This window comes from Neophocaena asiaeorientalis, unplaced genomic scaffold, assembly GCF_003031525.2.
Source record: "Neophocaena asiaeorientalis asiaeorientalis breed wild unplaced genomic scaffold, Neophocaena_asiaeorientalis_V1.1 scaffold220, whole genome shotgun sequence".
Classification (NCBI taxonomy): Eukaryota; Metazoa; Chordata; class Mammalia; order Artiodactyla; family Phocoenidae; genus Neophocaena; species Neophocaena asiaeorientalis.
In genome coordinates, this window is record NW_020174042.1 from 8,387,270 (window position 1) to 8,413,811 (window position 26,542).

Consider the following 26,542-nt stretch of genomic DNA (forward strand, 5'->3'; position numbering starts at 1 on the left):
AAGGAAGTGGCCAGAAGACAACACCAGTGTGGTAAGCAAGGAACAGATCATAAAGAATACTGAAAGCCTCTTAGAGGATTTTGGTCTTTATCCTTAGAGCAGCAGAGTGTCCCTGAAGTGTTTTCAGGAGATTACTATTATGATAAAAATGATTATATTTACATTTTATAAGTAACGAAGCTGCTCTGTGCAGAGTCGAACTGAATGGAGAAAGACCAGTTAGGAGGCTTGTTATGAGCTAAATTGTGTCCCCTCCAAGTTCATGTGTTCAAGTCCCAACTCCAAGAACCTCAGAATGTAACTTAAGGTAATTAAATTAAAATGAAGCCATTATGGTGGGGCTTAATCTGGGAGTCCAATCTGACTGGTTGTCCTTAGAAGAAGAGAAGGAGATACGAGGATCTCATGTACGCAGAGGGCAGCAATCTGTAAGGAGAGAGACCTCAGAAGAAACCAAACTTGCCAACACTTTGATCTTGGAATTTGAGCCTCCAGAACTGTTGTGTCTGGCATCTTTTGCTCATCATCATGTTTTTGAGATTCCGCTATGTTATTGAATGTATCAGTGATCATTCTTTTTTAATGCTGAATTGTATTGTATTTTATGAATATATCACATTTTGTTATCCATTCATTTGAGGATAGATATTTGGGTTTTCCAGTTTTTGGTTACTGTAAGTAAAAATTTAAGTAATATTTATATATAAGCCTTCTTTTGACATATATTTTGATTTCTCTTCTGTAAATTCGTAGGAGTGGGATTTCTGGGTTATATGGTAAGTATAGGTTTAACTTTAGAAGAAACTGATAAGCCATTTTCCAGAGAGGTTGTACTATTCTACTCTAACTAGCAACCTATTTCATTTGTTTCATATTCTCACCAATATTTGGTATTGTCAGCTTTTTTGTTTTTAGCATGTATAGTGGTATCCCATTGCAGTGTAATTTGCATTTTTCTGATCTGTGTACACTTGAAAAAAGTGTTTTTTCTACCATGGTCAGATGTGATGTTCTATAAATATCAGTAAAGTCAGTTTGGTTAGGTGTTGTTCAAGTATTCGCTGTCTTTACTGATTTTCTTTCTAATTGGCTTACAATTTCTGAGAGAGGAATGTTGAAATTTTCAATTATAATTATGGATTTGTTTATTTCTCCTTTCAGTTCTGTCAATTTTCAATTCATATATTTTGAAACTCTGTAATTAGGTACACACACATTGATGATTAGGATTTTTTCCTTATAAATTGATCCTTTTATCTTTAAAAATGTTCCTTTTCATATCTAATAATCTTGAAGTTTTATCTGGTATTAATATAGACAATACAGATTTCTTATGTTTACTGTATGTTTATCATTTTCCAACTTTTTGTTTTTATCGGTTCCTTATATTTAAGGTGAGTGTCTTGTGGTTAGCATATAGCTGGGTCTTGCATTTTTATCCTTTTTGATAATCCCTGCCTTTTATTTGGAGTGTTTAGTCCATTTATATTTAATGTAATTATTTTGTAAAGTTGGATTTAGAGCTACCATTTTTTGTAAGCTCTAGGATTTTATTTTGCTACACTTACAAGCTCATAAGTTTGCCTGTTACTATTTCCTGGATGCTGTCAGGAGACAGGAACAATCTGAGGCATGAAGTTAACAAGCCTACAACAACTAAGTCAGTCGTGGACATGAGATTTAAACCTTGACTTTGGGCTTTTATGCAATGTATTATGTAAGAGATATTCTATAGTTAGATAAATGTAATAAATTCATTTATCATAGCAACAGTCATTTTAATTTTTGTTTAACTGTTCCTTTAGACTGAGGTCTTTGATATAGAATAATTTCTGTATTTCAGTGCTTATTACACTTCTAGCATATAATAGTGTCAAGTGGTTATTTTCTGTGATTGTTATTAAATAAGAATTCTGACTTTTCTGTGCAAAATTAGAAAAATCAAATGTTAACAGTTTTTGTTGTATTTAGTTTTCCTTTATTTGTTTGAATGTCTTTATTTTTAACAATATTCAATATAATTTATATTCAATCTGAGTAAATATTAAGTAATTTTTGTGAAAATGCTCTATATGATAGACCAGGATTAAACATTTATCATAGATAATCCATAGAGTAGATAAACACTCTATGAGTGAGCTGTATCTCTTTTTGTTATTACTGTTATGTTTTACTTCATTTTTATTTTTATCTAAGTTATATATGCATATTATTTAAAGAGCCAAATATGAACACAGTTCACTCCTGTCTGCCACCCCCATTAGCTGTTCTTCAGAGACAGTCACCTTCAACTCTTTAAATTATCTTCCTAGTTTTTACTTCTATATTTCAAAGAACATGTTTATGCTGCAACTTAAAAATTATCCTTTAAGTTTTTAACATCACTTGTTGATTTCCTCTTAAGGAAAAATGAAGATTTTGCTGTATTTTGCCCTTCTTTTGCTTACTTTACAGTGTCCTGGCTGGCTATTTTGTGGGATAACGAATAGTATATAGGAGCTCCAACAACTTCTTAAACAGACTGTTGAACATTTACCTAACTCCAATTTCCAGAAGCATCTGGTGCTACCATTTAAGAAAGAGCTCAATAGTATGAATCAGATTGTTTCTTGGCTTTCTTTACTACTGGCATGGGATCCTCCTTCCTCTGTTTTTATAAGTTGTCTTGTTCATCTTCTTCCCTGCTTTTAAAATTTTGTGATTGTTTTCTCCTCTTTTCCTTTGTTCTTGATCTCTTATCCTTTTTCAACTTTATATTAAGAAAATGATCAAACCTTTAGAAAAACTGAAGTACATGAACATCTATATACTCAACACCTGTAGTCACCAGTTGTGTGTGTGTGTGTGTATATATGTTGGCAAGATATAAGTTAATGTGTGTGTGTTGACTATTAAGTCTGTTTAGTCTCTTCTAATCTAGGACATTCCCTCAACTTTATTTTTTTATTATAAGACATTTTGAGGGGACCAGGCCAGTTGTGTTTTAGGATGTCTCACATTAGATTTGTCTGATTGCTTTCTCAAGAAGTTACGTATTCCTCTAACATATGTAGTTTTGTAAGCTGATTTTGTTCTAAAGACTTAATTAGCTTCAGGTCAGACATTTTTGACAAGAATACTTCATAAATGATGCTGTGGACTTCATATTACATTATTTCAGGAGATATTAATGTCAAGTTGTTCTACTATTAATGTTGCGAAGTTTGTCCCATAGGCTAAGGAGGTGATCATCAGATCTCTCCATTGTAAAGATATGTTTCTCCCTTTACAATTAGAAGTACTCTGTGGGTTACGCTTTGCTAGCATTTGAATATCCTGGTCCCTCAATCCTTTTACTTAGTGGTATTAGCATACAGAAATTATTCTTGCCTGAATCAGTTATTTTATTGGGTTTTGCAAAATAATATTTTCTAAGTTTATCATTTCTTCTACACTTATTAACAGCATTCTCCTATAATTAGAAATTAACTATAATTTCAACCGGCAAAGCAAGGTGAGCGATGCTTGATTCTTTTGCTTTAATTTCCAATTTTCAGACTAACAAATTGGTACAATGGTCATTCGCAATGATAGCAAAGTTTCTCTCCCACTCCCCAACCCCTGTTTTTTGAGTATCACTATAGACTCATAGATTATTGAGGTACAATTGACATGCCATAGAATGTACCCATTTTAAGCATAGAATGGTTTTTAGTAAATTTATAAAGTTGGGCATTTATCACCACAATCCAGTTTAAGAACATTTCCATCACCTCAAAAAGTTTTTTGTTTTCAGTCAATCTCTGGTCCCATCTCGTTCCAGGCAACCACTAATCTGCTTTCTGTCTCTAGATTTGCCTTTTCTGGAAATTTCATATAAATTTCATACAATATGTAGTCTTTTGTGTCTGGCTTCTTTCACTTAATATGTTTTTGGGGGTTCATCATGTATGATGTTTCAGGAGTTATTCCTTTTTATTGCTAAACAGTACTATTTTGTGTGTGTGTGTATATATATATATATATATATATATATATATAACCACTTTTGGGCTATTACCAATAATGCTGCTCTGAACACTTACATACAAGTCTTTGTGTGAATGTAAGTTTTCATTTCTCTTGCATAGATACTTAGGAATGGAATTGCTGGGTGGTATGAGGAAATTTAACTTTTTAAGAAACAGCTATGCTGTTTTAGAAATATAGCTGTACTTTCCCAAAAGCAGTGTATGAGGTTTACAGTTTCTCTTGCCAGTACTTAATATTGTCAGTCTTTTTTTGATTGACAGTCAAATAGGTTTTCGGTAGTATCTCTTGGGTTTTTTTTGCATTTTTCTAATGATGACTTTTTTTTTTTTTTTTTTTTTTTTTTTTTACTCACTGTTGTGGCCTCTCCCGTTGCGGAGCACAGGCTCCAGACGCACAGGCTGAGCGGTCATGGCTCACGGGCCCAGCCGCTCTGCGGCATGTGGGATCTTCCCAGACCAGGGCATGAACCTGTGTCCCCTGCATCGGCAGGCGGACTCTCAACCACTGCGCCACCAGGGAAGTCCAATGATGATTTTTTTATGTGCTTATTTTCCCTTTGTATATCTTCTTTGGTGAAATGTCTATTAAAATCTTCTACCCATCTTTTTAATTGGATTGTCTTAACTTCAACTGTGTTGTAGTAGTTCTTTATATAATTCTGTATACAAGTTCTTTATCAGGTTATGATTTGCAAATGTTTTCTCCCAGTCTGTGGCATGTCTTTTCATTTTCTTAATTGTGTGTTTGGAAGAGCAAAAGTTTTTAACTTTGATGAGGTCCAACTTAACAAAATTTTTTATTGACCATGCTTTTGGTGTCATATCTAAGAAATTCTTCCCTAACCCAGAGTCACAAGATTTCTTCCTACATTTTATAACTTTTATAGTTTTAGCTTTATATTTAGGTCTGTGATCTATTTTTAGTTAGTTTTTGTATATGGTGTGAGGTAAAGGTCTAAAGTAAATTTTTTCATATAACTCCTGGGTTTTTATTTATTCAGTGTTTTATACTATCCTATAGTCATGCTTAAATTTTCTAATTAGTCTGGCTCCTGTGTCCTTTGGACATGCCCCCATTTGTCTTTGAATACATCTGTGCTTTCTCACTCTCCAGTATTTCCCCTGCTGCACACCTGAAATCGACTGTTTCACCATGGGAATCTGCTTCCTTTTAGTGGATTGACCACTATGGTTGTTCATTGCTACTGGGGTAACAATCAATTCTAAACCTTTTTAGCAGACAGAGCTATGCAGTACAACTTTTAAAAATCATGAGTTTATATTGATATTTTTTCATTCATAATTAACATGGTAAGTTTTGCTTCTTTTATATTTATTTCTCTGTTTTATTACTTTTAGAAGATTCCTTTTTTGTCATTTTAGTCATGTTTAAATGAGTTATTTCATTTCATTGTTACTAAACAAAATCTCTATTTCTTTATATCTTCCTACACATTTAATTCTCATGGGTTGTCCAAAGCTGTGATCATTTAAATAAGGAGGTGAGAATTCTGTGGAATCAACAAAGAGTAGAGGAAAAAAACTGCAAAACTTTGGTAGAGAAAGCTGCACTCTAAAAATTATATAGACTAAGAAAGGGAAGTTTTTTCAACCTTTCCTCCCTTTTTCCTCACTTTATAGTTTGGAATGGTCAGCTGTCATTGTAGATGAAGCTCATAGAATCAAGAATCCAAAGGCTAGAGTAACTGAAATTATGAAAGCTTTAAAATGTAACGTCCGAATTGGCCTCACTGGAACCATTCTTCAGAACAACATGAAAGAATTGTGGTGTGTTATGGACTGGTGAGTAAAAACACTTTTTATTTTTTGGAAAATTATTTAATACTTCCTTAACTTAATGTTACCGTGTTTCCTAATTATTTGTTTCTGAAAAAGAATTATCTGTTTACAGAAGTGTTTGATCCCAAACATAGTATTCAGAGTATAGTGTCCCATGAAAGCCTATCTTTATTATTCTTGGTCCCTGAAGTAAATATCTGAACTAATTTACCAGTTCCATCATCTTCTTATAGTTGTTCACTAAAATTGTCATAAAGACCATTCTGCTTTCTTGCCTTTTGTTATTGTTATCATTAATAAACAAGTGACTTAGTATATTTCTTAAAAGCAAAAAGAAGTTAGTGATTTCCTATTTAGATAGTTTAATAAAGCCTTAACATTTTTTCTTATTGCCTTTATAAAGGGCTGTGCCAGGACTTTTAGGTAGCAGGATCCACTTCAAGAAGGAGTTTTCTGACCAAGTAGAACATGGTCAGAGACACACAGCAACAAAAAGAGAACTAGCTACTGGCCGAAAGGCCATGCAAAGGCTTGCAAAAAAGATGTCTGGATGGTTTCTCAGGCGTACCAAGACTCTAATCAAGGATCAGTTGCCTAAGAAGGAAGACCGGGTGAGAACAGCTTTTGTGTACATTATGAATTTCTTGTCGTGTTTCATTTTTTCTAAAAATATTCCTTTTGAAGAGAAAACCTATCTCCTGTGGTATTTTATGAATATAGATTTTTGCCTTTTACTCAGTATGAAAAAAAGTTATATGCAGAATTTCATAAAATATTAATTGAGCCCAGTCATCTTCCTCACTAACTTTACTAACATTTTATCTAACAGGTTTACTGTTAATATACATTAAACTCATTTCTCTTATTTTAGAACAAGAAGGTTTTGATATAATTCTTCCTCAGTGAAGGAAGAAGAACTTCTTTCCGTAATGTTTTCTGTTCATATTTTGTCCTTCCTATACCATGTACCATCTACAACCCAGTATACTCTTTGGTAATTTAATTCTAACTACAGAACAAAGTTGTTAAAAGCTTTTTTTATGTAGGTACATCTCTTGTAGAATGCAATGTACAGTTACACAACTAACCTAATTTTAAGAAATTGTAGGAAAATTACAATTAAATTCTGTTAATTGTATAAGAAAATTTGAAGTGTTAACCTTAAGAAAATTTTTATAAAATATAGTGGTCTTTTATAGTTTTTAATCTTGTGGTTCTTCTAGCTCAGGCAATGGAATAAAGTTTCTAAAAATTACTGTGAATTAAATCTAATTAATATTGTCCTCAATAGGGGCAGTCCTATCAAATACCCTAATCTTAGGATATCCTGTTGATTTTTATTTTTAAAAATAGATTTGAAAGGAAAATATGATCTTGATATGCAAGTTGGGGAAACTGATACAACATTTGACTTTTTGATCTAAAGCATATATTATCATTCAATTGGAATACTTCATGAACCCCACTTTTTTTTTTAACATTATATTGAAGTATAATTGCTTTACAGTGTTGTGTTAGTTTCTGCTGTATAACAAAGTGAATTAGCTATATACATACGTGTATCCCCATATCCCCTCCATCTTGCATCTCCCTCCCACCCTCCTATCCCACCCCTCTAGGTGGTCCCAAAGCACCAAGCTGATCTCCCTGTGCTATGCAGCTGCTTCCCACTAGCTATATATTTTATATTTGGTAGTGTATATATGTCAGTGTTACTCTCTCACTTCGTCCCAGCCTACCCTTCCCCCTCCCCGGGTCCTCAAGTCCTTCTTTACGTCTGTGTCTTTATTCCTGTCCTGCCCCTAGTATCATCAGAAACATATTTTTTTTGAGATTCCATATATATGTATTAGTATACGGTATTTGTTTTTGTCTTTCTGACTTCACTCTGTATGACAGACTCTAGGTCCATCTACATCACTACAAATGACTCAATTTCATTTCTTTTTATGGCTGAGTAATATTCCATTGTATATATGTGCCACATCTTCTTTATCCATTCATCTGTCAATGGACATCTAGGTTGCTTCCATGTCCTGCCTATTATAAATAGTGCTGCAGTGAACATTGTGGTTCATGATTCTTTTTGAATTATGGTTTTCTCAGGGTATATGTCTGGTAGTGGGATTGCTGGGTCATACGGTAGTTCTATTTTTAGTTTTTTAAGGAACCTCCATACTGTTCTCCATAGTGGCTGTATCAATTTACATTCCCACCAACAGTGCAAGAGGGTTCCCTTTTCTCCACACCCTGTCCAGCATTTATTGTTTGTAGAATTTTTGATGATGGCCATTCTGACTGGTGTAAGGTGATACCTCGTTGTAGTTTTGATTTGCGTTTCTCTAATGATTAGTAATGTTGAGCATCTTTTCATGTGTTTTTTGGCAATCTGTATATCTTCTTTGGAGAAATGTCTACTTAGGTCTTCTGCCCATTTTTGGATTGGGTTGTTTGTTTTTTTTGATATTGAGCTGCATGAACTGCTTGTGTATTTTGGAGATGAATCCTTTGTCAGTTGCTTCGTTTGCAAGTATTTTCTTCTATTCTGAGGGTTGTCTTTTCATCTTTTTTACGGTATCCTTTGCTGTGCAAAAGCTTTTAAGTTTCATTAGGTCCCATTTGTTTATTTTTTGAACCCCACTTTTTAAATGTTTTGTGTAATTTTAGTTATATATCTAGTAGGAATAATAAATTTTAAGTATATGAAGAAAGAGTTGTGCACAGAGGTTTAGAACTTGGTCTCTGAAATCAAATACCATAGGCTTCAATCCTGGCTCCCCTACTTACTAGTTTTATCACCTTGAGCAATTTGTTAAATCTCTCAAAACTTGATTTATCTTTTTTTTTTTTTTTTTTTTTTTTTACACTGCGCCACTAGGGAAGCCTTGATTTCTTTATCTTTTAAATGGGAATGATGACAATGGTGCTTGCCTCACATGGTTGCTCTGAAATATGTGACATGTAAGCAGTGTTCAGTGAATATTACTACATGTTTTAGTAACAACTCAACAGTAGAATACTTTGGAATATATTTAACCAAAGAGGTGAAAGGCACGTATGCTGAAAACTATGAGACATTGATAAAAGAAACTGAAGAAGACACAAATAAATTGAAAGATTCCATATTCATAGATTTAAAGAATTAATATTAAAATGTCCACACTACCCAAAGCAATCTACAGATTCAATACACTCCCTATCAGAATTCCAATGACATCTTTCACAGAAATAGAAAAAACAATCCTAAAATTTGTATGAAACCGCAAAAGACCCCAAATTGCCAAATAAATCCTAAGAAAGAAGAACAAAGCTGGAGGCATCACATTTCCTGATTTTAAACTATATTACAAAGCTACAGTAATCAAAACAGTATGGTGCTGGCATAAAAACAGATACATAGACCAGTGGAATAGAATACAGAGCCCAGAAATAAACCATGTGTAAACAGTCCACCAGTATTTTAGAAGGGAGCCAGTACTGAATGGAGAAAAAAAAGACAGTCTTTTTGATAAATGGTGCTGGGAAAATTGGGTATTCACATGCAAAAGAATGAAATTGGACTCCTGTCTTACACCACTCATAATAATTAACTCAAAATGGATTAAAGATTTAAGTGTAAGACCTGAAATTATAAAATTCATAGAAGAAAGCATAGGGGAAAACCTCCTTGACATTGGTCTTGCGATGATTTTTTTAAATTAATTAATTAATTTTTGGCTGTGTTGGGTTTTTGTTGCTGTGCACAGGCTTTCATGGCTTGCAGGTTCTAGAGCACAGGCTTGGTAGTTGTGGCGCACGTGCTTAGTTGCTCCGCAGCATGTGGGATCTTCCCAGACCAGGGCTTGAACCTGTGTCCCCTGCATTGGCAGGTGGATTCTTAACCACTGTGCCACCAGGGAAGTCCTTGGTAATGATTTTTTGGATATGACATCAAAAGCACAGCAACAAAAACAAAAATTAACAAGTGAGATTACATCAAACTAAAAAGCTTCTGTACAGCAAAAGAAACAATTAACAGAATGAAGAAGCAGCCTATTGAATGGGACAAAATATTTGCAAACCATATATTTGATAAGGGACTCATTTAAAATATATGAAATCTCATACAACTCAATAGCAAAAAACCAAATGATCCAATTAAAAAATGGGCAGAGGACCTAATAAGCATACTTTTTTCCAAAGAAGACACACAGATGGCCAACAGACCCATGAAAATATGCTCTATATCACTAATCATCAGGGAAATGCAAATCAAAACCACAATTAGATATCAGTGCACACCTGTCAGAATGACTGTTATCAAAAAGGCAAGAGGTAGCAAGTGTTGTGATGATGTGAAGAAAAGGGAACCCCAGTGCACTGTTTGTGGGAATGTAAATTGGTATAGCCACTATGGAAAATGGTATGGAGATTCATCAAAAAATTAAAAATAGAATTACCAGCAATCCCACTTCCAGGTATACAGTCGGTCCTCTGCATCTGCAGGTTCCACATCTGCAGATACAGAGGACCAAGTATACTACACTATTTTATATAAGGGGTTTGAGCATACACAGATTTTGTTAAACATAGGGGAGGTGGGTCCTGGAACCGATCCCCTGCAGATATTGAGGGATGATCGTGTACCTGAAGGAAATGAAATTACTCTTGAAGAGATACCTGAACTCCTATGTTTATTGCAGCATTATTCACAATAGCTAAGATGCGGAAACAACCTTACTGTCTGTTGACAGATGAATGAATAAAGAAAATATGTATGTATATAGAATGGAATATTATTCAGACATAAAAAAGAAGGAAATCTGTCATTTGTGACAACATGGAGGGCATTATGCTAACTGAAATAAATCAGACAGAGAAAGACAAATACTGTATGATCTCACTTATATGTGGAGTTAAAAAAAAAAAAAAAGCTACACTTACAGAAACAGAGAGTAGAATGGTGTTTGCCAGAGGCTCAGGTTTAGGGGAAATGAGGAAATGCTGGTGAAAAGGTACAAAGTTCCAGTTATAAGATGAATAGTTTGGGGATCTGATGTACAGCATAGTGACTGTAGTTAGCAATACTGTGTATACTTGAAAGTTGATAAGAGAATAGATCTTCAGTGTTCTCACCACACATACAAAAAGTAATTATGTGAAGTGATGAATGTGTTAACTAACCTTATTGCTGTGGTAATCATTTTGCAATAAATACACATATCAAATCATAGTGTTGTACACTGTAAACTTACACAATGTTGTATGTCAAATATATCTTAGTAAACCTGGAGGAAAATAATAACTCAGAATTTCCCTCTGTACCTTAATCGTTGACCCCATCTTCAATATTCTCATATGCACCATGCATCTTTTTTTTGCAGTAATATTCTATTATAGTGATACACACATATAAATATTTAAAAATAGGTGGCTTTTCCCCTATTCACATTCCTCAAAGTCCTGATATGGATATATTTAGTTTTATGACCTTGGTTACATACAGCTATATGTAGAAGAATTTTACCAATTTCCAGTACTACCAGAAATATAAGGCAAACTGTATCCACTATAACTTTGTGGCATTGTTTTCTTATATTTTTTTCTTTTCTTGAATTTGGGCACAAAGTAGCAACTTCTACAAGTTTTGCTTTTATGTTTATTTACTTAATTCTTATCTTTACTAATCTTGGGAATTTATAGCAAGATATCAAATGCAAATGCTTTATCCTGTTTTCAGTAATAGGAAGTTTTAAATTTTTTTCTAAATTTTCAAGTAATTCAGTAAGTATTATCCATACCATTGTTCTAAAAATCTTCCCTTTTTCCTTTTCTAGTTTTTTTATTTGACCTAAACTTTAATCACTTACTTGCATGATGGGCTAATAATATAGACCCCTGAAAAGACCCACAATAATATGTTGAGAAATTTATAAGGAAATTACATACTTTTTTCATATTTTGATTTTTTTAATTAAAGAACAAACTATGAGATTTATTTGGAAAGTAAGTTATAATTTGTATACTTTAGGGTAGGGTTGTAGCATAGAATATGGGAGAATTAGGAGAAATTTTCTTATATTCTCCTATGTATAATGATGTATCCAGAAAAAATATAAATTTATGAGCAGTTTTCACTATTACAGTCTATGAAACCTGATGTGCATTGTGATTATTATTGCTATTAAAAAGATACTAATAGTTACCTTGTATTTTATCTTGGCAGATGGTATATTGTTCTCTGACAGATTTTCAGAAAGCCGTCTATCAAACAGTATTAGAAACAGAAGATGTGTCTTTGATACTTCAATCTTCTGAGCCTTGTACCTGCAGCAGTGGCCGAAAAAGGAGAAATTGTTGTTATAAGGTAAGCATTTCCGTATGATATCTTTACTATCTTGCTTTTGATTACAGAGTACTGTATTCTGATAGTATCAAAGTAAGTAGCAGATAAAATAACTTTTCCTCACATGGTTCTTTAGTTTTAGTAGCTGTAATTTAAGAAAAGGGAATAATTTTCCAAAAGATTTTACAATATCAAATAGTAATCACAGCAAAATACAATATTCAGTATCTTTTCAAAAAACTAGTTTTTAAAAGTAGCTCCAATTTTATATCTTCCCTTTCAACTGTTACTGGGAAGTATCCTGCTTTAATCTTGAAATTTCATTTCATTTCCAGTAAATTTCTCATTATCAGTGGATAATACTTCCTCTTTGATAGCAGACTTAAAATATTCTAATCTGAGAGTGAATGTTAATTTAAAAGAAACTGTATCAGTACAGTAAAGTATTTTATTTTTATTTGGAAACAAATATTCATTTATGCTTTTTTAAAAAAATCTATGTATTTCCTGCCCTTTCTTCACCTTGCTACTTTATTATCAACTCATATCCACATGCATAGAGGGACTTCATAAGTAAATATTTATCTAGATTGGTATTTATTCCATATCTCATTTATTTTGCTGACTTAACCACTTCACATTTTTGTAATAGCACAGTTTCCTAGAAAACTGGAATGGGTGAGCGGAGAGAGTAAAGGCTTCTATGTAACACCATCACCACACTGTAGAGTTTTATGACCAGGAACCTCTTATGGCAGCATTTCTATCACTGTGTATACTTCCTGGAATGAGGACTTTCTCCCCTCTTTGATTAAAAACATCATTGTGTATGTTTCACCAAAACTACGATTCCACATTAGTGATTCATGGATATTTTGTATATCAGTTGACCATTATTTTCTCAGAGCGTATTGTGCCAATAGTAACTGGATAATAAGTATTATTGTAAGTGGCATATTTTGTGATGTAAGTAGTTACATAGCCATGTTAGTCCCTTGCTTATTTTTATTTTCTGTACTTTTCTGGTTACAGACCAATTCACATGGCGAAACAGTGAGAACCTTGTATTTCAGTTACCTTGCAGTCCTTCAGAAGGTAGCTAACCATGTTGCATTACTGCAGGCTGCTAGCACCTCCAAACAACAGGTTTGGGTTGGCTTTTTAAATTTCTTTGTGATGCTATTTGGTATAAGTATTCTATATTTGGTATAAAATTTCTTAGCCAAATACCCTTAAGTTATTTTTGTATGAAATTTAAGAGGTAACTGACTTGCTTGTTTTTTTAATTTAGGTGTCAAAGAAGTATATGCACTTAAAATTTTAATCAAAGTGAGAAAAGTTAACCTTAAATTAAAATAACTTTTTTATGCCTCTGATAATGTTGATATATTTATTTTCCTAACATCTTTTGGTATAATTACTAATTAAAGATATTTGATGAATCAGTCCTAATTCCACTAATAATGTGTCTAATTACATTTATCTTATCTACTGGATTAAAATGAGGATTTATAATAATCTGTATATTAAATATTAGGAGTGCTTCCCAAACTAGCAAAAATCAGTAATTTCAAAATTTAGGCATACATGCAGTCGTTTACTTTAGTCATTTCAATTGTGTCTTATTCTAAAGCACAATGTAAATAAAAAAGATCTTTTTAAAACTTTTTTATATAATGATTTTACATTTTCTTTTTGTGTGATAGGCTTGAGGCTGTTCAAATGTAATTTTAAAAGACTGCTGTCTGGGAAGTATTCAGTTCCTTATTTTGGAAATCTTTAAAAAAAGTTAACAGCAAAATTAATAGCTATATCACTATCTCAGAACTCATCAAAGCCATATATGATTAACATATCACTTTAAGGTTTTCTGAATTAGAAAAGGTAAAATCTTCAACCTAGGAAGGAATATATATTCCTTCTAAATAGATTTTTTTCTTAAATGATTTCAATTTATACAGGTTTAAATTGTGTTGAGATTTCTTTTCTCCTTCCTTTCCCCCTTAAGGAAACACTTATCAAGAAGATATGTGATCAAGTATTTTCCAGATTCCCAGATTTTGTGCAGAAAAGCAAAGATGCAGCCTTTGAAACACTTTCTGACCCAAAATACAGTGGAAAAATGAAGGTAAGTATTCTTCTTTCAGTTTGCATACACGCAAGGATGATATACAATATATTTATTAAATGGTATGACAGGGACACCAATTTATCAGAACAGTTGCCCAATCATTCAGAAGAGATAGTGACCAAAGACAACTGGTATAATTTTATCAGCTCACTACGAACCCTGCGTATGATAGATTTCTCAGTTAGTAGTAGTTATATCAAGTGTACTTCAAACTTTCCTTATTGATGTATTGGATTCATGCCCTGTTAAAAATGTATACTGTCACCACATATATAATATCTTGTCTTCAAATGTTTAAGGAAGTAATCTACCAGAAATAAAAATGTTAGTGCCAAATAAGAGGATGAGGATAGCCAGTAGTTCCAAATTTGAGAAAGGAACTAACTACTTGAAGAGTTCAAGGTGGACAGGCCCTCTATGTCTAGACTGAATTTTCTGGCTCTTGTTTTTACTTGCTGACCTAGATTGTAAGGTTGCTAAATCTCATTTGTGGCAAGTGGACATTTGCTGTATACCAGAAAACTGACCTGTTGGTGCTGCTCTTGATGGTGTATTACTGAGGGAGGGGTGTGAAAAGTAAGGCTAGGTTCTCCAAACATGTCCAGGCCTTTGGGCATTTCCTGTGACAGCTGTGTGAAATACAGCTTCAAGCCACCTTGCAATAGAATTTGTTTGTTTAACCCTTTAATAACTATCAAGAAACTTTATTTATGGATTCAGATTTTTACAGAACAATTCCCAATTATTTTTTAATTAAGAAAAAATAAATTATTTCTTTTGGCAAAAAATAAAAAGGAAGTAATTTAAAATAGGTTTTTTCCCCTTAAAATGCACATATTCTTAAAACATAATGTACATAAGCATACAATAGTTTAGTTTGCTTAGACGTCTAAATTCAATGAAATAAAATAAAAGCTAGGAAGAGTACCATAAAAACTTGTGTATTTTTTTTACTGAGATGTAATTGACATCTGACATTGTATTAGTTTTAAGTGTATAATATAATGATTCAATGTATATATGTATATATTGAGAAATGACTGCCCCATTAAGTTTAGTTAACATTCATCACAATACATATTTACAATGTTTTTTCTTGGGCTGAGAACTTTTAATATTAGCCACTTTCAGGTATCAATGTGGTATTGTTAACTATAGTTACCATACTGTACGTTACATCCCCAAGAACTTATTTGTCTTATAACTGGAAATTTGCACCTTTTGACTACCTTCACCCATTTTACCCACTCCCCACCCCCTGCTTCTGACTACCACTAATCTGTTCTCTGTACCTATGAAGGTTTTTTCTTTTTAGATTCCACCAAGTAGGATCATACTGTAATTGTCTTTCTCTCTCTGACTTATTTCACCTAGCACAGTGCCCTCAAGGTCTAACCATGTTGCCACAATGGCAGGATTTCCTTCTTTTTTGTGGTTGAATAATATTCCTTGTGTATTTTATACACACACACACACACACACACACACACATATGTATCACCTTTTCTTTATCCATTCAGTTGTCAATGGACATTTATATTGTTTCCATAGTTTGTCTATTGTAAATAATACTACAGTGAATCTGGGGGGGTGCAGATATCTTTTCAAGATTAGTTTCATTCTTTTGCACGTGGCTGTCCAGTTTTCCTAGCACTATTTATTGAAGAGAGCCTTTCCCCATTGTATATTCTTGTCTCCTTTGTTGTAAATTAAATGACCATATATGCACAGTTTATTTCTGGGCTCTCTATTTTGTTCCATTGATCTACGTGTCTGTTTTATGCCAATATCATACTGTTTTGATTATTTTGGCTTTGTGATATAGTTTGAAATCAGAAAGTGTGGTGCTTCCACCTTTGTTCATCTTTCTCAGGATTGCTTTGGCTTTTTGGAGTTTTTTGTGGTTTCATATGAATTTTAGGATTGTTTTTTTCTACTTCTGTGAAAATCGTCATTGGAATTTTGATAAGGATTGCACTGAATCTATAGATTGCTTTGGGTAGTATGAACATTTTAACAATATTCTTCCAATCCATGAGCATGGAATATCTTTCCATTAATTTGTATCTTATTCAGTTTCTTTCATCAGTGTCTTATAGTTTTCAGTGTACAGATCTTTCACCTCCTTAGTTAAATTCATTACTAGTTATTTTACTCTTTTTGATGTAAATGTAAATGGGATTCTAATTCCACTTTCTGATAGTTCTTTATTAATCTACAAAAATGCAACTGAGTTTTGTATATTGATTTTGTATCTTGCAACTTTACTGAATTTATATATTCTGACTTTTTTTGGTGGAGTCTTTAAGGTTTTCTGTATATAATCTCATATCACCTGCAAATAGTGACAGTTTTACTTTTCCTTTCTGATTTGGATGCCTTTTATCTTCTTGCATAATTGCTCTGGCTAGGACTTCCAGTACAATAAAAGTGGCAAGAGTGAACATCCTTGTTTTGTTCCTAATCTTTGAGGAAAAGCTTTCAGTTTTTCATCATTAAGTATGATATTAGTGTGGGCTTATCATACATAACCTTTATTATGTTGAGGTATGTTCCCTCTATGCTCACTTCATAAAAATTGTGTATTTTTAAAATAAATAAGTTTGTGTTAGAGAGAACGTCCTATGATTTATTATCACAACAAATAATTCAAATCTAACAATATTTCCTAACAATATTTTTGTCATCCATATTGACTTTTATTTAATTATTTTTAAATTGAGAAATGTAAAAAGCCCAGTTAGTTTAGAACTGAGCACTTATAATCCTATAATTTAAGCCAATAGAATATTTCCAGAAATCATGGCCTTCTCTGAAAACTTCATTATTCATGGCTATTTATTTAAATTTTATTCATTGTGATTCTTCACTAAAAATTTACCACTCTTGAAATTAAATGGAATTTTATTACTCTGTACTTTATATTCTTATATATCCATTAACTATATGATTTAAAACATACTGTTAGAGTTACTTATTTAGGAATAATAGTGTTTGATTAAGATAATTATTACATTTATTTTTATTATGATATTTAGAAGGGAATTATTGCCAGAGGCTGTGTGTGTGTCTTTATATGAGAAGGAAGCCTGTACTTTACTTGTTTTGTGGGAGAACACCAATAAAACAGAGACTGATGGTAGTAAGCTAGGGATATGTTTTCAAGACTGTGTTTCATCATTTGATTAGCAACATCATTTCATGATCTAGTAATACAAAAGTTACAGGCTTATAATGGAATTATTTCCTGTGGGGTTAAGAACTCCAAATTGCATGTACTTCTTGAATTCAGGTGATAAACGATCCTAGATCTGCTTCTTTTATTATAGGTTAGCTGGCAACTGCAGTTTATTTGTGGACATAATACCTACTGTACCCATCATAGCCTCAAAGCTATACTCATGAACTCCAGCTCTTTCTCTTAAGTGCCAAGGTCGTTTTTGATCTCAACTACTATTTAAGGGGATGGGCACAAAGTTACACTCATTCCCCTGATGAGAATCCTCATTTTCCCTTTAATTCCCTTGGGAAATGCCACAGAGTCTTATTGTGGAGGGTGGAAACAAGACTAGGAAACCCAATTTAGTGCTGTTGGAATCATACAAGGGTCATGTTCATCTCTAGGCCGACTAATTTGAGAAAAATTAGATCTAAGATTCATTAGCTGTGAACATCCTCAAATTTAGGATTCCCTTACAGGTGGATTGTCTTGTTCTGTGGAGGACAACTGAGTGACAAAACATTGGGTCTGTATTATTAAGACTCCAACTGTAGTGACCACAGTGTTATTTCTGAAATTTTTAGTAAGGGATCTTAGCTTATAGTTATTCATTTAACTAGTAAGGTTTTTTTGGGTTTCTTTTTGTTTTTTAACTAGCCTAATAAAGACCTTCAGTTCAAAAACATTCACTTTCCTTATTACTGTTTTTTGCTTTTACTATAAAATGTTCAAGAATACCTGAAATTGTAATAGGTATGATACCCTCAAACAATCAGAGTGGATTTCTGTGCATCATATCCTTGTCTTAAAATGTTAATGTCTGTAAGAGAATGATAAGACAAGCCACAAACTGGTAGGAATTTATTTGCAAAACAATAAGGGACTGGTATCTAAAATATACAAGGAACTCTTAAAACTCAACAATAAGAAAATAAACAATCCAATTTAAAATACAGAAAAGATCTGAACAGATATTTCACCAGAGAAGATATACAGATGGCAAATAAGCATATGAAAAAATTCTCAACATCATATGTCATTAGAGAATTAGGAATTAAAACGAGATATCACTAGACACCTATGGCTAAATTCAAAACACTGACAACACGCAATAGGAACTCTTATTGCTGGTGAGAATGCAGAGTGGTACAGCCACTTTGGAAGACAGTTTGGCAGTTTCTTACAAAGCTAAACATATTCTTACCACACGATCCACTAATCATGCTCCTTGGTATTTACCCAAATTAGTTTAAAACTTATGTCTGCATAAGAGCCTGTACACAGATGGTTATGGCAACTTCGTTTGTAATTGCCCAAACTTGGAAGCACCAAGATGTCCTTCAATAGGTGGATGGATAAACAAACTGTGGTACCTCCAGACAATGGAAAATTATTCAACAATAGAAAGAAACAGGATATCAAGCGACAAAAAGACACAGAGGCACGTTGAATGCATATTGCTAAGTGAAAGAGCCAGTCATGTACTGTATGATTCCAACTATATGACATTCTGGAAAAGGCAAAACTATAGAGAAACAAAAAAATCAGTGGTTGCAAGGAATTTACAGGGAGGGAAGAAGAGATGGAGAATAGGGAATTTTTAGGACAGTGAAACTATTCTGTATAATAATGTAGTCATGGATGCATGTCACTATATATTTGTCAGGACCCATAGAACTGTACAACACAAGTGAACCCTAATGTAAACTATGAACTTTAATTAATAATAATTTATCAGTATTTATTCATCAGCCAAATATATCACCCTAATGCAGTATGTTAATAATAAGGGAAACTGTTCAGGGAAGAGGCCGAAGTGGGGGGAGGGAGGGAGGGAATCTGTGGGAGTTCTCTGTATACTCAGTTCTTCTGTAAATCTAAAATTGCTCTAAAATATAAAATATATTAATTTTAAAATGTTAATGAATTATGTGAAATTCAAATGCACATGCTTTATTCAGTTATTTTATTAAAAAATAAAGCTAATACAATTAAAATTTACTTTATATGTTCTCCAAGTATCAAAATAATGTTTACCTGATCTGTGACATTTTTATTTACCATTTGCTTGGTTGTCTGAGTAGCTTTTTTTTTTTTTTTTACCGCCCCAGGTTTTTTTTTTTTGAGAGATTGTTGCGTAGAGGTCAGAGTTAGCACAATGTCTTTTCTTGCTCAACTATTAAGAATTTTATATTGAGTATAAATTTTTTTATTTAAAAGTTTAAATGTTTATCATTTAATAAATAAAATTAGCTGTTTATTGTATAGTTCAGTAAAACCTTATACTTAGTAGAGAAAATTCCTTTTCTTTCCTTTGTGGTTTGCTTTTCCACAGTGTTCTGGAGCTGTCATTGCCAGAGTAGAAATGCCTTTTTAAAAATAACAGTACTACTCTCATACACAGGTTTTGGATTATTTGTTTCCTTCCTAAAAGCGCTGCATATGGGGGCAAATTATTGGCATTTTGAGGTCAAAATCAAATCTGGAATTCAGGGCTTACTGTAAATAGAGAAACGGGAGAAAATGAGAAGAGGTGTATATCTGACTGATTATTCTGAGAAAATAAATATCAGAACTTTTAGAACCTAGGTGAAATTAAACACATTTTATTATATCTATCTAGAGAAAACTTAAATACTTCCTAAAAGGAATGCTGCTCTGTAATTTAGTTTCTGAACATATTGTAGGTATAAATAAAGTGTATTTTGGAAATTAAATTAATCCATTTAAATGCATCCCATAATCTAAAATGCTTCCTTTTTATTAAAACCAGATGAGATGAAATAAAAGTCTTTGAGAACTTTACCTCATTATTAACAATATGATGATGAATTTCATGTAATATCTAATACTTTATTTCTCTAACTTGGAAAATATGAAGGGAATTATAAAAGATAACTGAGATTATATTGTATAAAAGTAATTTTTAAGGAAATTTCAAGTGATGTTTATATGTATATAGTATACTTTTTGTTGAAACTGGTTCACTGATGTTCTCTGGTTCCCTTCCAGGTCCTTCAGCAGCTTTTAAACCGTTGTAGGCAAAACAAAGATAAAGTTCTTCTTTTCTCCTTTTCCACCAAGGTGAGTTTTGTCTGAAGCATATTCTTGATTGGCTCAACCCTAATTCCTGAGGCATAAAGTCTAAGAGATAAAACAGCATCCAGCCACATTTACTATCTTATGTATCTTCTGTAGGAAATGGTAATGAGGTAAGAAATTTTAAAAGAGATACTAAAATTTCAATTATATCAGAGTTGCTTATTGTCAAATAGCAAACTCAAAGATAGATTTCTAATTCTCTGTTGATGTTTTTGTTAATAATTAAAGTGTTCTTTAAGACACTTAAGAAATTTTAGAATGTGGAAAATAGCAAAAATAATGTAATATATTTACATAAATGAGTTAGCCAATACTTTTCTTTTTATTCCGTTTTAATTTAAAAAACTAAAAATTGATTTTTTTCCCCTGAAAGATTGATTTTTTTCTTTTTTTAAAACAAAGGTTACTGAACACTAAAGTCAGTTTCAGTATAATGGGAAGATATATGTGAGTCAGAAATTAGAAAAGTATTTGTTGCTCTTGTAATTATAAGAAATTGTGACCAGCAATATTAATACTTAGTAAAGCTCATCTCTATAATGGTATGAAACTTATTAAACCATGAATTTGTCTTTGCACGTCTCTGTATCTTTCCTTTAGTTGCTCGATGTGCTGCAGCAATACTGTATGGCATCTGGGCTTGATTACCGACGACTTGATGGAAATACAAAATCAGAGGAAAGAATCAAGATTGTGAAAGAGTTCAACAGTACACAAGATGTTAACATTTGCCTTGTCTCCACAATGTAAGAAAATAAAATTTGATAACTTGATTTTTATCTAATTGCTTTTAAGATTTAAGGTAATCTTTAAACTATTACTGGATTTTCAGTGGTTATGCTTGTATTGCTTTGTTTCATTTAGCTTTAAGAAGAAGCAACAAAAATGCTGTTAATTTTGACTGAAATAACAATATCTTGAGTTTTATCTAAACTTTTCTCTCAGTTCCCTTATCACTGAATTCTCTTTATATGTCTGGCTTTATTTTATTTATTTATTTTTTTTTGCGGTACGCGGGCCTCTCACTGTTATGGCGTCTCCCGTTGCAGAGCACAGGCTCCGGATGCACAGGCTCAGCGGCCATGGCTCACGGGCCTAGCCGCTCTGCGGCATGCGGGGTCCTCCTGGACCGGGGCTCGAACCCGTGTCCCCTGCCGATGAAGGCGGACTCTCAACCACTGTGCCACCAGGGAAGCCCTGGCTTTATTTTTTTTAAATCCAAAAAATGGATGTTTCCTCAGAAATTTTCTGTACTGTTTTGACTCATGTCTTGTGGTTAGAGCAATCAGACTTAATTGCATAATCAAGTTATTAATCAAATAGCTGAGAATGATAGGTAGCAGTGGTTTTCGAACTGTGATCAGGGAGCTCTTGAGAACCCACAGTGCTTAGTGGGCCAGGAGTTTCCCTCCTCTGTCTCTACCTGGTCTCAAGCAGAGCAGCTCAACATTTATAGGTTTTATAAAAGTTAAATCAGTTCTAACACCTATTTATGAATCTCTCAATAAACTTTTTAAGAAATACACTCACTTTAGAGAAAGATTTGATATAAACACCTAAGATTAATCCCTTTTGGGGGGTAACAAATCTGTAACTTTCAACATCTAGATGTGCTTCCACTATCTTTCAAAAAGAATTTTAAAGGACTTTTATTTATTTATTTATTTATTTTAAATTGAAGTATAGTTGACTTACAGTGTCATTTGTGTTAGTTTCAAGTGTACAGCACAGTGATTCAGTTATATATATACACATATATGTGTGTGTGTATATATATACCACATCTTTATCCATTCATCTGTTGATGGACAGTTAAGCTGCTTCCATTTCTTGGTTATTGTAAATAGTGCTGCAGTTAACACTGGGGTGCATGTATCTTTTCAAATTATAGTTTTCTCTGGATATATGCCCAGGAGTGAGATTGCAGGATCATATGGTAGCTCTATTTTAGTTTCTTAAGGAACCTCCATACTGTTTTCCATAGTGGCTGTACCAATTTACATTCCCACCAACGGTGTAGGAGGGTTCCCTTTTTTCCATGCCCTCTCCAGCATTTATTATTTGTAGACTTTTTGATGATGGCCATTCTGACTGGAGTGAGGTGATACTTCATTGTAGTTTCGATTTGCATTTCTCTAGTAATTAGTGATGTTGAGCATTTTTTCATGTGACTGTTGGCCATCTGTATGTCCTCTTTGGAGAAATGTCTGTATAGATCTTCTGCCCATTTTTTGATTGGGTTGTTTTTTGATATTGAGCTGTATAAGCTGTTTGTATATTTTAGAAAGTAATCTCAAGGGACTTTTAAAATAAACATATAAAATACAAAAAATGGAAAACTAAGTCAAAATAAAAATTACTTTGGGAACTCTCTGGCAGTCCAGTGGTTAAGACTTGGCACTTTCTTTGTCATGGCCTGGGTTCAATCCCTGGTCAGGGAACTAAGGTCCCACAAGCTGCACGGCATGGTCAAAAAAAAAAAGAAAATAAGAAAAAAGAAAAAAAAATTACTTAAAATGAGGAATCAAGTGTTATATATGATGAGTGAGCTACTTAACTGTTGAGCACTAAAATTCTTGAATTCTTGCAACTAAGGCCCAAGCAGAGAAGCTCTAGATTTCCATTTTCCTGTGAATAAATTCAAGAAGTAATTTCACACATAAGTCCTTAAATACAAAGTATTAAATGACATAGAATCTTGTCTTGAGCTAAGTTTTATAAGACACACATAAGCATTCTTATTTTTTAAATAATGTTTTTTTAAAGTAATATCTGCAAATCAATCAATGTGATATACCACATTAACACATTGAAGAATAAAAATCATATGGTCATCTCAATAGATGAAGAAAAAGAGTTTGACAAAATTCAACATCCATTTACCATAAAAACTCTCAGCAAAGTGGGTATACAGGGAACATACATCAACATAATAAAGGCCATATATGAAAAACCCACAGCTGATAATATACTCAATGGTAAAAAGCTGAAAACTTTTCCTATAAGGTCAGGAACAAAAGAAGGATGCCCAGTTCTCACCAATTCTATTTAACATGGTACAGTGATTCCTAGCCACAGAAATCAGATAAGAAAGATTAAAAGGCGTACAAATTGGAACAGAAGAAGCAAAATTGTCAGTATTTGCAGATGTCATGATTCTACATATAGAAAACCCTAAAGACACTACCAAAAAACTATTAGAACTAATAAATAAATTCAGTAAAGTTGCAGGACACAAAATTAACATACAGAAATCTGTTGCATTACTATACCAAATAACGAACTATCAGAGAAATTAAGGAAACAATTGTATTTACAGTTGTGTCAAAAAGAATATAATAACTACGAATAATTTTAACTAAGGAGGTAAAAGATATGTACACTGAAAACTATAACACAAATATGAAAGAAGTTGAAGACAACACAAATAAATGTAAAGATATACCATGTTAATGGATTGGAAGAATTAACATTGTTAAAATGTCCATATAACCCAAAGCAATCTTCATATTCAATACAATCCCTATCAAAATACCCATGGCATTTTTCACAGAACAGATAGTCCTAAAATTTGTATGGAACCACAAAAGATCCCAAATTGCTAAAGCATCTTGAGAAAGAAGAACGAAGCTAGAGGTGTTATGCTTCCTGATTTCAGAATCAAATGTCTGGTATACAAAGCTATAATAATCAAACAACATGGTACTGGTACAAAACCAGACACATGGATCAATGGAACAGAGTAGAGAGCGCAGAAATAAACCCACACTTACATGGTCAATTAATCTATGACAAAGGAGCCAAGAATATACAGTGGGGAACAGACAGTCTCTTCAAAAATGATATTGAGAAAATTGGACAGATACATGAAAAAGAATGAAAGTAGACCATTTTCTAACCCCACATGCAAAAATAAGCTCAAAGTGGATTAAACTTTTAATGTTAGACCTGAAACCATGAAAGTCCTGGAAGAAAATATAAGTAGTACACTACTGGGCATCGATCTTAGTAATATTTTTTGGATCTGTCTGGGCAAGGACAACAAGAGCAAGAATAAACAAATGTGACTACATCAAACTAAAGAGCTTTGGCACAGTGAAGGAAACCATCAATGAAATGAAAAGGCAACCTACTGAATAGGAGAAGATAACTGTAAATGGTATGTTCAATAAGGGGTTAATATTCAAAATATATAAGGAACTCATAAAACTCAATATCAAAAAAAACAATCCAATTAAGAAATCAGCAGAGGACCTGAATAGACATTTTCAAAGAAGACATACAGATGTCCAACAGGCACATGAAAAGGTACTTAACATCACTAATCTTCAGGGAAATGCAGATCAAATCAAAAAGAGGTTATCACCTCATGTCTGTTATCAAAAAGACAAGAAATAACAAGTGTTGATGAGGATGTGGGGAGAAGGGAACCATTGTGCACTGTTGGTGGGAATGTAAACTGATACAGTTACTATGGAAACCAGTATGGAGGTTCCTCAAAAAATTAAAAATAGAACTATCATACAATCTAGCAATTCCACTCCTGGACATTTACCTGAAGAAAATGCAAAACACTAATTTGAATAGATATATGTATCCCAATGTTCATTGCAGCAGTATTTAGAATAGCTAAGATATGGAAGCAACCTAAGTGTCCATTGATAAATGAAGTGGATAAAGATTACACACACACACATATATATACACAATGGAATATTACTTAGCCATAAAAAGAATGAAATCTTGCCATTTGTGACAACATGGATGGACCTAGAGGTATAATCTAAGTGAAATAAGATGGAGAAAGACTAGTACCATATGATTTCACTTATACGTGGTATCTAAAAGACAAAACAAAAGAACAAACATAGCAAAACAGAAACAGACTCATAGATACAGAGAACAAGCTAGTGGTTGCCGGGGGAAAGGGGTGAGATAGGTGAAGGGGTTTGAAAGGTACAAAATAAAGAAGTCATGGCAATGCAATGTATAGCATAGGAATATATTCAATTTTTTAAAAAGTCTTATTTATATGTTTCAAATCTAGCTGATCAGTTTTACATATATTTTGTTTTTTATGGTTTCTAGCTTTTTTATTTCTTTAGTAATTTTAGTCATTTTTAAAAATATCTTTTTGAATGGTATTTTTGTTCTATTAACTCCTGTGCTTGGGGGGTGCTAATCCTTCTATTTGTTCTTCCCTCTGGCTTTTGCTTATGGTAGATGGTTTCTTCACACATGTTGTAATTTTTTATTTTGAGCTTATCTTCAGTGGGGCTTCTTTCCTCTGTGGAAATCTTTTGGAGACTGGTTGTAGGAGTTCTCCATTACTGTGATTTTACTTTGACTTCTTTGTTAGGCATCCCAAGCAGGACAAGAGAAGTTTTGGATTCCTGTTTCCCTGTGACTGAATTCAAAGAGTGATTTGTTACCGAAGTCCTTACATTTGTTACCTAAAGAACCTTACAAGACATAATAAATCCATTCTTTAGCTATGTTTTTCAAAAGACATATGCTCAGTTTTTGTTTTCCTTGTTTTGCAAAAATTTATATTTAATTTCTAGGTGTTGAAACAAAAGAGTTTCACACTGGCTCAGCCCATCATTTTTGCCAGAATCCTAATTCTTCATTATCTTTTAGTTTATCAGCTTTAAACAGCTTGGACTCTTTGTTATGTTAGAGGAGGATTTAGTTTACTTACACTCCTCCCTCCCCATTTTCCACACACTCTTTACTATTTTTATTTTTATTATTTGTCTATAAATTACTTTTTTAACCTGAAATAATATACTTCAATCTTTGATTTTTAGTCCAGCAACTTTCTACAGTATCTTTTAAGTACTTGTAATGTGTGGTATTAGCATTAGCACACATCCACCCTTTCTTCTACTCTTGTCACCTGTACATATCATTTGTCAGCTTTTTTTTTTTTTTTTTTTTTTTTTTTGTTAGCG

The 26,542-nt window shown here is 32.9% G+C and overlaps 1 protein-coding gene across 4 annotated transcripts in view; it reads left to right on the forward strand.

Annotated features, from left to right (window-relative positions):
- ERCC6L2 (ERCC excision repair 6 like 2) overlaps nt 1-26,542 on the forward strand; it is a 139,020-nt gene that overhangs the window by 45,742 nt on the left and 66,736 nt on the right. For all 4 annotated transcript variants that reach the window (XM_024753828.1, XM_024753829.1, XM_024753831.1 and 1 more), the window contains 7 exons: nt 5,652-5,813; nt 6,214-6,421; nt 12,016-12,156; nt 13,168-13,281; nt 14,144-14,263; nt 20,499-20,570; nt 21,189-21,334. In XM_024753828.1, coding sequence (XP_024609596.1) covers nt 5,652-5,813; nt 6,214-6,421; nt 12,016-12,156; nt 13,168-13,281; nt 14,144-14,263; nt 20,499-20,570; nt 21,189-21,334 — 963 coding nt within the window. The remainder of the gene's footprint in view (nt 1-5,651; nt 5,814-6,213; nt 6,422-12,015; nt 12,157-13,167; nt 13,282-14,143; nt 14,264-20,498; nt 20,571-21,188; nt 21,335-26,542) is intronic.